Raw genomic sequence first — 16,579 nt, forward strand, 5'->3', positions numbered from 1 at the left:
TTGATTAGTTCTAAAGAGAGTAATAAAGAGCATAAAAATTTTATGGACTTTTAATTAACAATGGGTGATTTTTTAAGCGTTTTGTTTTTAAATTTAAAGAAAATCATATTTTAATTTAACTCAATAGGTTAATCATTAGTAATTTTTGAAATATAAAGTTTTATTGATGTTTTTTAGACTTTTGAAACACACTATTAATATTGTTTTCCAAAGCAGCAAGCAATGCCGAAAGTTCAACTTAAATAAGATTGTTTCATTAACACTTCAGTCAATTGATTGGTCCGATATTTTGAATTAATTGGCCACTGATTGCGGTATTCAGTTAGTTAATCTTCTGGGGTATGTCATTATATTTCCGGCTGCAAAAGGTTTGAAATCATAAAACGATTATATATGATAACATTATTGCTAGTTTTGTCTTTGAATAAGCACACAACCTGCATATAAGCGACACTATAAAAAGTTCATTTTTTGAGTTGGACAAATCCATCCAAACAGAAAGAACTTTCGTTGCTAGAAAATAGTTTTTGATAATAAGAAAAATTTTCTTCAAAATGTTGTCAGCATTCATGAAAAATTCGGCGGTGTTTCAATTCTGTTAAGTTTTGAGCTTCATATGGTAAGTTCTCTTCCATAATAGTTCTTGTTAAGTGTTGATCTATATCTTAATATAACTAAAATAATCTTATACTTAAAATTTTTAGCTCTATGAAAAACCTTAAATTAACAGGTGGAAACTACTTGATCATTTTATGTGATTTTAAGTTTCTCATGCTATAATCTTTTTGTACAAATTTCTTATTTTAGAACTATTAAATCATATTTTAACTTCCACATATGCAGTATATATACGGCCATACGGGTACTGAATTTCAGGGTAATAATTTTTTTTATCTTTATCAACATGTACATATGTCTGTATTTTTTAAGTATAACATAATATTATCGAAAAATCCTATTTTATCGAAATAAATGGTAGGTTAATGTGTTATCCAGCTTAAAATCAAAGACGCTCTACTTAAAAACTTCGTAATCAAAAAAAAAATAGGAATAAAATAAAATTACAGTAAATATTTAGAGGCAATAAAATTGTATTCTTTATAATATGGAGGCGCGAAAAAAAAAAAACAAAGAAATGCTAAAACCAACTTTCTTTCCAAACGAACATATACGAACAAACGAACGCAAAAGAAGGAAAATATACATAAGACAGAGGAAAAAAAAAGGAAAAAAAAGAAAATGGAAAAATAAAAAGTAAATCAAATAAAACCACGGCGACGAACATTTTTCCCTTTTATATGTACCTCTACGTACATGTATTTTGTGAAGTTCTTTAGTCATGGTGAATTATTGATGTTGGAATTGTGAGCTCAAAATAAATTTATTTCCGAATATCATAAAATTTTGCATGTTTGTGCTATAATAAAACTTTTATGATGGAAAATTTGTATTTATAAAATTTTAACATGGAAAAGTTAATGGTGAGGTGATTTTTACCAAATAGCAAAAATCAGTTTGAAAACACTGACAAGAAAATGGGAATTTTTACAACGCCAATAATAAATTTTTGAATAATGTGTTTTTTCTGTTCTCCTTATAGAAATTTTTCTTTTCCTTTTTTTATTTTTTCAATTTTTTTTTGTTTTTTTGCTCGTATTTTGTCATAATCTATGCAGACTTTGCACGTAAGGGTCCCTTTTGGGTAAACTAAGAATTTAAACACCTCTTTAATTGTATACAATATTTTATTTCTATTATTGTTTAAATACTACCTTTGCTAATATATTTTTCCATCTTCATATTTTTATAATTTTTAAATTAAATGTGGATATGTATATGTACGTATACGTATGTGGAGTACGGTGTATACATGTATGTACATTTATTATTTAAAAGTAGTAAAAATGTGAATTGTTTGTTGATTATTGCATTGCAAGAATAATATGGCGATATTTACAATTTTAAATTCATAAATTTTTCTATATTATTATTTGTGTAAATAATGCATATTGCATTTATTACAAATGTATGTATGTAAGTATGTATGTAACTGTGTTTATAACTAGACCAAGTTAATATTATTTTTTATTTTAAAAATTCTCATTTTGTGGCAAAAATATTACAATTTGAAACTTTTGTTTTGTTGTTTTTTTTGCTAATCAAGACTAGGTTATAAAACGAAGTTCTTATTTTATTATTACGTATGGGGTAACAAAAACTTTATCGGAGTTTTTTTCTTTTCTTTTCATTTTGTAAATTTATAATGTTGGCACAAAAAAACAAAAGGGTTTTTTTAGTTGCATTGAATGTGGACAACATTATAGAATCAAAATATATTGTATATATTGTTGTAGTATATTTGAAAAATAATTGTAGTGACTGTCTGTCTAGAGATAAACTTAACGTGTTAAAATGTAAATAGAAATTTTTATATTTAAAATGAATGATTCGTGAAATCGTGTGAACAATTCAACAATATCGTGTTTTTCAAGTTGATAATCGTTTTTTTGTTTTTAAAAACTTAATGGTCATGCCATATATGAATATACATGAGATTGTATTTAGGCATGTCACATTAAGTATATGTGTAGATGAGCTTAAATATTTAATTTTGTGTATTGAAATTTGTAATGAAATAGAAATTAATTGAGATTTTTGCTTATCTCAATCGATTTTTTTTTATTACTAATTAAGTATTTTAGATAGCGTCTCTGTCAGAAAATCTAAAGTACCTTATAGTAACACAATAACAGTTTTATGATAGCGATGTAGAAATAGTGTAAAGTGCTCTTATAAATAAACTTGAATTTTTAAATTTTTTGAATTTTTACTTCATAATTTTGTATAAGTTATGGGCAGTAAATTCAAATTGCCTACTAAATGGAAATATGTAGTTTTCTTTCACTTAACTACATGCATAAATATAAGTACATATAATGTGTATAATAATTAAAAAAAAAAACAAAAAATTTTTCATACTTTTATTATAAAATTTTGCAAAAATTTTGTCTACTTGAATTTTTTTTAAAATTTAAATTAGCATTAAAAAATTTTTTTATTTTTTTTATTTACAGATATAACGGGACTTCGGCTGTCAAAAGTTGTTATACCAGCCTATAAGTTAAGAGGCGAATCAGTATTTCTTGAATGCCAATATGAGTTAAATAGATCAAATGGTGGTATAATTAAAAGTAGTATAATTGATAGTACAATAAGTGGTATAGGATATCATCGTTCTAAAAATAAAAATCAATTGCCTTTACAACAACAACAACAACTACAGCAACATCAACAACAGCAACCTCAAGAAGAACAACAGGAATATTATCATAAAAAAAGATCACAACAACAATCATTAATTGAACAAAAGCAACAAAAACAAAAAAGATATTATAGACAATTACAACAACAACAACAACAACAGCTTCCACAACCAACATTTCAACAGCAATTTCAAACTCAAACATATAAAATCTATGATGAAACAAAAATTAGAGACCATTTACTTAATATATATGATAGTAGTAATGAACCTAATGAAGATGATGGCGAACAATTATATGCAGTTAAATGGTATAAGGATAATGAAGAATTTTATCGTTATGTGCCGAAAGCAAATCCTCAAAAGCAAAGTTATCGAGTTGATGGAATAAGAGTTATAGTAAGTTTCTTTTTATATTGTACATATAACATGTTTCCATATACAAAAATATTCCATTTTATATTTTTAGGAATAATTTTCATTAAGATTCAGAATAATCTTAAAGCACTTTTGTAACATATTAAATTCAATATCAGTCATTATTTTTAACTGCTTATATATTATCCTTAATAGCAATTGAATTAAATTTCTATAAACTTCGAATCCTTATAAATGTCATTTCAAACTGTAATACAAAAAATTTTCCTTAGATATCAATGGCATAAATTAATTGTATGTAAATACTATAAGCAAACATCTCTCGTAGGAGATCCTTTTACCATATACCGAATATTTTATATTAAAAATTATTAAATTTATTTATCCTTTTAAATATTATAGTAGTAAAGATTTATTTTTTGAAAGGCAAATTTAAAATTATATTCCCTTGTTTATATTTTTTATCTTTTATACTACATATACCAAATATTATTTGTGTTTTTGCATTAGTTATAGATAGGCAAGTATGGTATTAGTCAAGATTAATAAATTTTGTCTATATTTACAAAATTGTTCCAATGTTATTGTAAACAACAGCATGACATTGGAACATTTTGTAACCTTGTAAATTTTGAAATATATTTTTAAGATACAAAAGGATATTCGCTTAACATTAGCAAGAGCTCTTTCCAAAACAATTTGTGTTGAGTTTCAAGATCATCTTTTAATGTAATATTGTAAATTATATATTGCAAAAGATTTAAAAATTTAAAACAAGCATGATTTTAGTTAAAAAATCTGGGGCCCTAATATTCCTTACACATACACACATATAATGTATATCAATTATTGTTGTCTATATTTTCTTTCGACCACATTATGCCATTTTTAATTGTATTCATTGAATTTTCATTCGATGTTTCAAGGAGCATAACTCTGATGAAAAATTTTATTTGTACCATTAGAATTATTGGCCGAATTCGATTCTATTAAAAATGAGAGTGCTTTTTATTTTTGGTCTAATAAATTCTAAAATATGCTAATATGTGAGAATATGTTGCAACAAATGAATTTCTGTTTAAAAAACTACAAAAATTCAATAATTTGCTCTTTTGTATGATTAAATTTTTAAATTTCAATTTGTAATTTTTTGCTGGCAACATTATAATTTAAAAATTTTTATACAAATATGTCAAACAAATGTAGGTACTCCTTTTTGTGTTTTGATTATTAATTATCATTAAGAGAAATGCAAACTTTAATGGTTTAAATAATTACAGAAAAAAATTTGATTTCACTTCTTACGCTTCGTAAGATTTTATCGCCCTTCAAAAAGCGCGAAATTTCTACTTTCGAAAAGTTATTTCTCTAAAACTACTCGTATAATTTAAACTGAAAATAATCTTATTAGCACATCCGAACCATATTATCTTAGTAATTCATTAAATTTTTTGTTTCCATTATGAAACTATGCTACTAAAAAACTAAACTAACACAAAAACAATTTTAGCAAAATATCATTTTCACTTATATTAAAATTATATTACCTGCAGGCTGACCACCTTATTTTTTAACTGAAAAAAAAGATACTGATTCGGAATGCAATTAACCACATATATAGACATTTATGAAACATTATAATTGAATTTCTTATTTATAATATTAATGTTTGTAATTTTAATTATTTTCAGGAAGAACATTCTGATAGCTCAAGAGTTTTATTAAGAGGTCTTACACTTAATTCTACTGGACTCTATAGATGTGAGGTATCAGCAGAAGCACCTAATTTTTCATCTGTTCAAGGGGAAGGCAGAATGGATATAGTTTGTAAGTTTTAATCCAAATTTTTGCAATTTTTTTTATTTGGCATTTAATTTAAATTTTGAAAAAGCGGAATATTATAAATAAAACATAGATTCATTTAAAAATTCATATTATACGATAGCATGTTTACATATGTACAAAATTATTTTTTATTTTTGTCCTTCTTTTTTTAAATTGAGTAACAGATTTTATTGTACAAACTCTAATTTAATGCTCTAAATTCAAAAACAAGAGGAAACCATTGAATATTACACATATTTAAAAATAAATTCATGCGCCTTTGCACATATAAATTCATTAACAGTATATAATCTACATAATACCTATTATAAGTAGGTGTGTGTATATCTAAAATTTATTATGGGCTAGAGTAGATACAATACAAAATATAATATTTAGAATAAAAGATTAATATTGAAACAACAACAAAAAAGAAAAACATAATTATTTAGCTTTCAATGGAATAATATAAAAGTTCATATAATAATATTTTATAATGTTATATACTTAAAATGTTATATAGACATGTAAACACGTTAATTAAAATCCTATATTTTTATATTAAATAATCATATTCAAATAAAATATTATAATAATAATAATAAATAATAATATATTATATGTATTTCAACTATAAAATTTTTGCTAAAGGATTAATTAAAAATAATTTCAATAAAATATTCGATTATAAAAAAAAAACTGTATAAATTTGTCAATAAATAAACGACATTATGTTTTTATATTAAAAAAATAAAATAAAAATATATTTCAAATATAGAACAAATAAAACAATTTTATGTTCTAATAAAATTGAAGAGTGTCTCACATATTGCACAAAACTTAACCCATATATTATTATGGGTTACGGTTCGGAAGCTATATGACTGATTGGATATTGCATTAATAAGCGAAGTTGAATATTTATTATGAATCATGTTTTATTATTTTAATAGCACAATTTGAATACTGACATACCTTGCTGTCGGAGCTATATTTTTCTTGATAAATATGTGTTCTAATTTAAATTGTTTTAAATCAAATACTTTTGCCTTTTTCAATATTAATCATTTCAATTCTTCCAAATGTCTCAAATTTATTCGTCTTTTTGTTCTTAATCAACACTTTTGCTTCAAATTTAAAGTTGTACAAAGATTTTGTATGACAGCTACAATAAAATATTTGTTGTCAAAAAATAGGTTAAAATCTTTGCATATCAAGAAAATTTAACAAGTTCTTTAGCCGGATTTTGAACTGTTTTCTTATCAGAATTCATGAGATTCACGGATATCTTAATAATATTACCACATGTGCATTTAAATGGAATATTCTTTTCCAAAAATGCTTTTATGTAATTTGATTTCCCAATTTTGTTCTTTACATTTTTCTCCAGAATCATCATAAAACTATTTTCTTCTAATCTTCTTTCTTAATTTAACAACATTATATGATTGTTTGACCTGCTAAAATTTTAATATCTTAAGAAAACAATAGCTGTTAGTTATAGATTTCAGATATTGTTTTTTCCGATTTAATAAGTTAGAAATTTTACAAGCTTTTATTGATTTGATTTCAGTGACAATTAATGTTATTTAAGTTTTGTTGCCTGTTATATTAAAAATTTGATTTTTGACATATGCAGCGCCGAAATCTTGATTATACCATTAATTTATTAATACTTATTAATGGTTAATAATTTTGATAGAAAGAAACACTTAATTTTTATTTAAGTGTTTTTCTGAAATAGTAAAACAATTCATTTCAAATGTCATTCTCATTACAGAAATTACACTCAATGAAAAAAATTATTGAGTATAGGAGTTTACTTGCGAGTTGCGTGTCTCATATTTTATGACATGATTTTTTTTTTATTTATTATTTCTCTTTTCTCTTTGAAATTAATAACAACATAAACAAAAAGAAATAATGATATAAATTTATTAACATAAAGAGCATTATAAACTATCTGTTCACAAATTATATCCATATTGTTTGTTACAATAATAATTATCACGAATGTTATGTCAATTATCATTAAAATTTCCATTTCAAATTATATATTATATGTGAAAGCATAAATACATACATAAATACTAAATTTTTCATTAATAAATTATATTTCTAATATTATTATAAAATTTTGAGGATTAGTTTCAAAAATTTATTGAATCATTAATTTTATTTTGAATTGAACAGATAATAATAATAATAATAATCAAAATATAGAGAGGATTTTTAAAAATATCTATTCAAATTTAATTAATTTCCTCCTTCTACACTAAAAATATGTAGATATATTATAGATATCAATATATATTTATGCAATTTTAATTCAATTCATAATTTATAATTGAATTTAATTATAATAATTTTCGTTCCTTATTCAATTTAAATTTCAAAATAAAATGAATAAAAATTATGATGAAAAAAAATATTTTTTGGAAATTTATGCTGTTTAGTTATTGTCAAAAATATATCTATACGTATAAATGTGATACAGAATTTTTTAAAAATATCTCTAAAATATATTATTGAATTGAATAGTGTAAAAATGCCGCTTTGAGTGATTAAAAACAAATTCATATAAAAATTTTAATTTTTAAATATTACAAAATATTATCCAATTTATAAGTAAATTACAAAAATATATTTGGCTTAAAATTTGTATTTAAAATGAATAAAACCTTTATATATTTAGTATTAAAAATAAATAATATTCTAAATTTTGAAAAAAAAAAAAAATCGATTATAATCCATATAGGCACGTTGTATTTTATACAATTTGTTATAAAAATAATTCTATACGAATAAATTCTGAATACTTAAATAGATTATTTAGAAATAAAAATAAAAAGTCCTTTTTCATTCCATTTGATAAAATTTTATTATTATCTCTTATAGAAAATTATTAAAACTTTTATTTTATTTGAATCATAGATTTACCGCGGGACGGCCCTCATATAAAAGGAAAAGAAGATCAATATCAAATTGGTGATACACTTAATTTGAATTGTACCTCAGGAAAATCACATCCAGCTTCACAACTTCAATGGTTTATTAATGATAAACTGGTAAGTTATACATATAAAAAAAGAATAATAAAACAATATCTTTTTCGTCTTTTATCTTAATTAAATGAATTTCAATCTACAAATGGATTCAGAAGTTCATATATTTAAATCTATTGTTATAAGGTTAAAATATTTAAGTCAGTATTAATTAGTTTCGAGTTTTGGGAAAAATCTGAAAGACTCAATATCATTTATAAGCCTATATTAGAACTAATATCAAAAACATTAGTAAGGTAAAAAAATATTTTAAGGGCAATTCGATTGGGTTGATTAGACCAGTGGTTCAAAAGTTTTGCATCAGTTCTTTAACCGTCACTATAAAACTTATATTTAATATTACATAGCTTAATATTACATTACATATAATATAAAAAAATTATTATTAAAACTAATTAAATTTTTTTCATATTATTCAATATTAAATACCTGCAAAATAAAACCATAAATACCACTCATCTTAAATATTTAATATAAAAAAAAACTGCAGTAAGTTAGTCACTCACTTAGTTAAAAACCAAATGATTATCTACAACACCACGCGACAGTTCAAGATAAGAATGAAGTTCTTGAATTTAAATTAATAAACTCCGTATATAATATTTGCCATTATACTTATTTAATAGATTAAAAAAATTCGTTTTATTATATTGTATGACCGTGCCTAATAGTCAAGTTAGCAAATCACTTAAGTTTTACTAATTGTACTGATTATGATATGAGTTAAGTTTAATTACATTTGTTTGCGCAGCAAATTAAAACACTAATCTTTGTGATATGCAAAATATTTTGAAGCATTTCTAAGAATTCTCTATTACTCTTTTGCAAATAAATGCTTTACATCATAATGAAACAATTATTATTTCATTATCACTGATAAAAAAAAGGTGCAATACCAATACCTCCTATTCGGAGGAATAGCCACCGGAGGTGTTATTCTTCTTTATATGAAGGAGTGAATCCCGAAGAGTTGATGGCGCATTACTATTATTGCCATATATTATCATAATAATTATCATAATATTCTCACCACATTTAGATATTGTTACTTTTGCGCACGAATATTGCGAAGATTATAAATTTGATATTTTCAAGCTTATTTAAGCATTTGTAATAATAAAAAAATTTTTTTTAAAGAACATACGTTCCACACATTACAATAATAAAATAAAATAATATTCATGGATAAAAATATCATATTATGCATAATAAATTTATGATTATGAATTTTTAACACATTTTTGTCCTTTAAATTGTGCGACAAGTAAATAAATTTTATTTTTGCAAAAAAAAAAAATAAGTACTAACCATCAAAAATCTATAGATAATATTTTTCTAATGTGAAATAAAACTTTTTTTTTTTCATTATTATTGTGTATGTCATGCGCAAGTAATATTTATTTTAAACAATAATGAAATTCAGTTAATGCTTCCATTCATGTGTAAGTCGGTATAAATGTAATAAATTTTAACTTTTATATATGTAATAGAAAATGGAAAATGTCTAATATATATTAAATAATAATAATAATAATAGTAAAATAAGTCTCTACACATATGAAACACGCATCCTTATACATATATACATACTTAGTTATTATAACAAAAAAAAAAAATTTCATATTATTTTAAATTCTGAATTCATGTGATTGAATTTCCGCACGACTTCAACAGTTTCAAAAAATTTTTAATCTTCAACATTTAAATAACTTTTTTTATATCAATATATAAACTACATATATGTATGTTTGACTATATATAAACTACATATATGTATGATGACATTTTATTATTACATATATATGTAATAATAAAATGTCATCGCATAAGTATCTATATTATGTCCTTTTTTGTTATAATATATGTTTATATATATGTATATATATATATGTATATATAAGATAATATTAAATAATATTAAAAGAATTCGAGAAAGATGAGCATTCATGAGACAAAGGTTAATGGGACCGAGAGGTTTACTTTAAGTCTATTATATATTTATGTACATAACATTGTCATACTCTATTATATACATATATACGTATATTTGCTTTCCAAATTGGAAAATGAGGGAAATAGAAAATGTAAAATATCTTACTTTTTCTATATAGCATTTCCTTTCTATGTTGATAGAATCATAATGGCATAGCCCCAAAAATAATACATATGTATGTATAAACTATATTATGTATGTATGTTTGTATGTAATATTTATCAATATTTTTTTTAAGGTTTTTTTTTTATTTGTTAAAAACTCTTCTGTAAATAAAAAGGGAAATTTTTGATTATTATTATTATTATTTTTGTTTTCGGCAAAATTTATTTTTTTATTTTCCATTTTCATTTTTTGTGTATTTTTTTTTAAACTAAAATGTTTGTATATGATGTATAAGAACCACGTCTTTTCTATAATATAAAAAGTTTTTTGTGTTTTTTTTTTTTGTCTATTTTAACAAATAAAAAAATAATTTCATTGGTGAAATCAAAAATTCTGAGTTTTTTGGATGTTGACTAAATGTTTGCCATTAATTATAATAATTTACTACCATGAATTTTATATATACATAAATGTATGTATATATTGTATTAGTAAAAAGTTTGTTTTAAACTAAAACTTTAGGTCCAAAATTCTATATATAAGGTGATATATAAAATTAGAAGCATAACTGTGTGTGTATGGTTCTATTGAATTTAATATACATAACTATACTGAGAAAATACTTTATTTTTTGTGTATATATATATATATATGTACATGCATAGTAAATGGTTGGTCTGTGTTTTATGACTTCTATAGCAACTTAAATTAAAAGTTTTTTAGTCCAAAAATTCAAATATTTAATGGTAATTAAATGAAGATAATTGCATAGCATATTATTTATAGTTATCATTAAAAGCCCATTTAAACTTAAACAAGAAAATGTATTTGAAATGAACTTTCATCGCGTTAACTTAGACTGCAAATTTTGGAAGTCTGAATTTTATCAGTTTTTAAATATTAAAATATAGTTAATTTCGATAGAAGAAAATTTTTTTCCACCTTTACCTTCTCTCAAGTTATCGCCTCACGAAATTCGTAATATTTGAATTTTTGGTGCCTTATATTTTTGAAACTACAGCTGCGGCAAACTAGATTTAACATGCAATCAAAAAATATGATTATTTATTTAAATTCACTTAATTACCCATATCGAATTCTACCATTATGTCAACGCTTTTTTTAGATTTTTTCTTTCTCATCCCAAATGTATGCAATCAATAAATATATTTCGGTATACGCTTTTTAAAATAAAAGAACATTTTCAGTGGTTCAAAAGAAAAGTGCTATTTTACAGACCATCGGTTTGATCCGCACTTATTTAATTTGAAGCAAATACAAATAAAAAGGATAAATCGCACTTAACAAGAGATTATTTATATTCGCGTAAAATAAGTTTCTTATCTAATATGATTCGGAATAGATTTTCGTATTTAACCATAGAAAGTGAAATTTTTTTACGTTATGATAATGTTGAATTCGCTTAAATGGCTAAATAAATAATTTATAATAAAATTTATATTAAAATGCTAATATATCCATTTTTTTTTCTCTTTAATTTTATAGCTCGTCAATTCAGATTCCTTAATTAGATACAATGATACGATACATAAACATGGTCTGATTACTTCCACATTAGGATTACAATTGACAGTAGATGCAAGACATTTTCAAGAGGGAGCAATGAAAGTAAAATGTTTAGCAAGTATATCACCTGTTCTTTGGAAAGGTGGTAGAGAAAGTGTATTACAAAGGCGACCGGGAGTTATCGATAACCGTGAGGCTATGCTTTTAGGTTTGTACTTTTCTATATAATTATTATTTATAGTTTAAAAAAAAACTTAGAATATCCTGAAATATTTAATTATAATATTTAATTTTTTTTTGTCTTTTTTTTCGATTCTTTCAGTATTGAGCTCCTCATCCAGTATAGTAATTAACTCGTTTGTATTAGGTTTAATAATTTTAATAGTATTTTGTCAATTACTCGATGTAAAGCTTAGGTAAGATAAGTTAAAATTTTTAGTTATGTCTAATTTTTTACAATAATTTAATATAGCCTAAAAAAAAAAATTACGTTTATAAAACACAAAGTTCTTGTAAATATATAAAACTATTGTAGAAAATATTTATATAGCAACCATTTAAAATGAAAAAATAAAAGAAATAAATTAATGAAAAATTAAAATAAAACTTTAAACTTCCTTGAGATATAAATCATTAATTTATTTACTGAATATGGAAGTTTCATATCATGAGTTTAATAGTTGGAATATGAAAACAAACTAAACAAAACATATCTTTAAATATTAATTTTTTTGTTTTAAATATAACCTCATTAATTATAATACTGTATAATATTGTCCACTTTATTTCTTGATATATGTACGTAAATTTTAATATACAATAATACCAATATAAATTTTGCTGAAACATATCAGTATCATTAAATCAATATACCATATAGCGATATATACCGTAACTACAATCAAAGTGGCTGACACTTTGAACAAACAAAAATAGTAAATAAAATATAATTTTTTTTTAGATTTTCATTGTTATCTTTGACATAAAATATATTGCATGTAAGTATGTATTTTTCTCTATAAAATGAAAATTATATTTTCATTGTATCCTTATTATATCGTATTTTCATTATTAATTTTTCCCTATATATTTTACCTTAACTGACCGTAAACGCATTTCTTATTATATTTATACAGTCGAATTCAATTATTAACAACATGTTTAAAAGTAGAACTTGCTAAAAAGCAAACAAAAATTTAATCTCATTTGTTTTGCAAATTATATATATTTCCATGTAAATTTACACGAAGAAATGTAACCCGGAAAAATGTTCAACTATGTTTTAAGCAGCCGTTTCCCGTAATATAAAATGAGAATTACTTAACAATGTACACATTTATAACGCACACATTGAGATAAGACTTATTTTTGTTAATTTTTCTGTTAAAGAAATTTTATTATTTTGATACTCCAAAAATATTCATGTCAAAGTGACATTATGTAAACTGACAAAATGAACATTTAGGCGTGTTTCGTATAAGTGCACGTTAATTGGGTGCACATAACGTATATAGGCATATGCAAACATATATGCGAGGTGTCTATAAGTGCACAGCTCCAGTTAAATACAATCATATTTTTAAAAAGAGTCATATCCATACAATCGTGTTCGACTGTACATGCATATAAAAGTACATATGTATAGTAAAATTATCTACAAACTTGGCTAAATATTGCCTTTCAAACGCACATTATATATAACATTTATTTATATGTATATTTAAGTCTATTTTTATTGTATATATTTTTACTTACATATTACACATCAAATTTTAAAGCATATCAAATGAATGTATGTGTACATATTATGTTAAATAATAATTAATGTCAGTTTTATACTTATAAATAAACATTCATACCTACGTAACGTACATATATACCATATTCATATACTTCCATGTCAGTTGATAAATTTTGATTTTTTCCATCTTATTGAATGAAATTATCTTTTAAGAAAATTATAACATAACCATGGTAAAATGATAAAAAAAAATATAGAAGGTGATAATGTTGAAATATAAAATATCGAAAAAAAGAAAACTTTACATTATTTTAACAGTTCATACTTTACATATAGAATTATAAATATTACATAAGCATTTAGAATATATTATTATTAACTATAAGTATATAAATAAAAAAAAAAAAAACAAAATGTAAAAAATTTATTTTATGCTTTTAATAAAAGTGAATATAATTTGTTTGTATCACATTTTGTGTAAAATAGTGGAAAATAAAGTGTATATAATAATATATCAGCAATAATAATAAAAATAATAAAATTAAAAATAGCAAAAATATTATACGTCATATGAAAAGGTAAGTATATGGTGAGGGTTATCGTTTGGTGTCAAGAAAGGGAGCCATTTTAAAAAAAAGTAGAACTAAGTTTTATATTTTCAACGAAAAAATGAAAAAAAAAATTGAAAATTTTAAGTATTTTTAATTTTATCAAAAGATCTAAAATCTAAGAGAAAAATAGAATGGCTTTTAATTAGAAATATCAAAATTGTAATTTCTACTACCCGACAGATATCGTTTATCGACGTCGAAGTGTTCTCAGAGGCATAGTAACTGACTCCTTCCGGAAGTAGGTAGCGACTTTTATAATAATAGAAAAAGGTATATGAAAATAATTCTGGTAGCCACGATTTTGACAGCTAATTTGTATATACACAAGAAATGTTTTTTTTTGTTTTATTTAAAAATTTTTTTTAATATTTCAAATAGGAGTAAAGTCACTTTGATCGGAGCTAAACGACAATAGTTGTAGTTGATAATTTTGAAATTAATTTTAATGAGAAATTTTGTCTACTATATTTTTGTGATATGTGTATGAGTTCCATAATGGAATTTTGGAAAATATTCATACTTTTAATTGAATTAAATGACGTTCAGAAGTGATAAAGCGAAAATAGTAGATAGATATCATAATTTGACAAATAATCATGATATTTTTCTTTTAGTTTATTTGTTAAAGCTCTAATTCAAGAAAATAAACAGGACGATAAAATATGATAAAGCTAGTAGTTTCGAATAAATCAAATTGCAACCTTAAAAATTTTAATGTCGATTTATAAAACTGTTATCAGCTTTCAAAAATATTTTTTTAAATTTAACCAAATTTCTAAAATCGTAAAAAAATTTTTCTAAATTTCTTGAATGAAAAGATATTGAATTAAATTTGGTTGTTTTGTAGCTAGCTATTTTGTTATCTTAAAATTGTTAAGTCAAAATTTTGCTATGGAATATAAAATTTCAAATATAACAAAAATAGATTACTAAGAATAATAAAGGAGTTTTGCATATTATTGGAAAAATATAATACTGAAAATTAGTGATGAATTTTGTATGCATTGTTTTGCGCATTATATTTTTCATTTAAGGATAGAATACCCCTACTGCACTTATAGCTCATTGATTAAAATTAAAATTTTGGTTAACACCTTATTCATCTTGTTCTGTTAATAATGTTGGCGATTCTTCGTATTTTAATGATATTACAATATTGGTTATGAAGGATTACTTGCCATATTTTTTTCTTAGAATTTTAAAAAAACAAAATTAACATGAGGATTAAATATATATGAAAGTATTGTTGTGTTTAAATTTATATTTATTTTTTTATTAAAGGTAAGTACAGTTTTTGGTTAAAATTTATATTGTGTACGTTTTACATTTTCTAATGAAAAATAATAAAACCGAATTTATTCAAATAATAAAAATTATTTTAAAATCCATGTCTATATTCTTCTTAAATTTCATACTTTCGTAGAATTTATTCACTTATTTTGCAAATCAATTTTTTAATGGTGTGTTTCGAATCCATTAAAATGAATTTCTAAGAAAATTTATAATAAAACATCTCATATTTAAAATAGGTAAGCCAATATTATGGAATGTGTGAATATGTTCTTGTAAAAATTCTTGTGAAAAAATAATAATATATGTATTTGGTTTTGAAATTTAGTATAAGACCATATTTCAAAATCTATTTAGTCCACGCGCCATTTAATATTTTTCAAGAAAAATGCAGTTTAAGTAAATGCCTTAAGAGCAAACTGTTTGATAAATTTTCTTTTATTTTTTTAAATTTTGTGAAGGTTGTTGCTATTTTTAATAATTCTAGCTGCGATAGAACTAAATTTATAACACTTTATTAAAATTGGTGTTTTAACTCAGGTGGGATAAAAAATGTTTTGTAAAATTCTTGATTTTGTATAAGTAACTTGTTTTGAAAGAACCTTAAGATTTAATAATTTTGATAAAGTGGGGGTCCTAAAATATATATTTAGCATTTTGCACTTTGACACTTTACATATTATTACATATTTCATTAAACACCTTCAAAAGATAACGAAGTATATACGCGCTCTTGAAATAAAATAACGTTGTGTTTGCTTACTAATATTTTACTAATAGTTT

General features: G+C 22.9%; 1 protein-coding gene across 1 annotated transcript in view; it reads left to right on the plus strand.

Annotated features, from left to right (window-relative positions):
• LOC129611822 (uncharacterized) overlaps window positions 1-13,414 on the plus strand; it is a 30,905-nt gene extending 17,491 nt beyond the window's left edge. The window contains exons 3-7 of the mRNA XM_055525196.1: window positions 3,075-3,661; window positions 5,332-5,467; window positions 8,399-8,532; window positions 12,134-12,362; window positions 12,477-13,414. Of these exons, the coding sequence (XP_055381171.1) occupies window positions 3,075-3,661; window positions 5,332-5,467; window positions 8,399-8,532; window positions 12,134-12,362; window positions 12,477-12,574 (1,184 nt within the window). The 3' untranslated portion in view covers window positions 12,575-13,414. The remainder of the gene's footprint in view (window positions 1-3,074; window positions 3,662-5,331; window positions 5,468-8,398; window positions 8,533-12,133; window positions 12,363-12,476) is intronic.
• The last annotated feature ends 3,165 nt before the right edge of the window (window positions 13,415-16,579 follow it).

This window comes from Condylostylus longicornis, unplaced genomic scaffold (genome assembly GCF_029603195.1).
Source record: "Condylostylus longicornis isolate FDR11 unplaced genomic scaffold, ASM2960319v2 ptg000055l, whole genome shotgun sequence".
NCBI lineage: Eukaryota > Metazoa > Arthropoda > Insecta > Diptera > Dolichopodidae > Condylostylus > Condylostylus longicornis.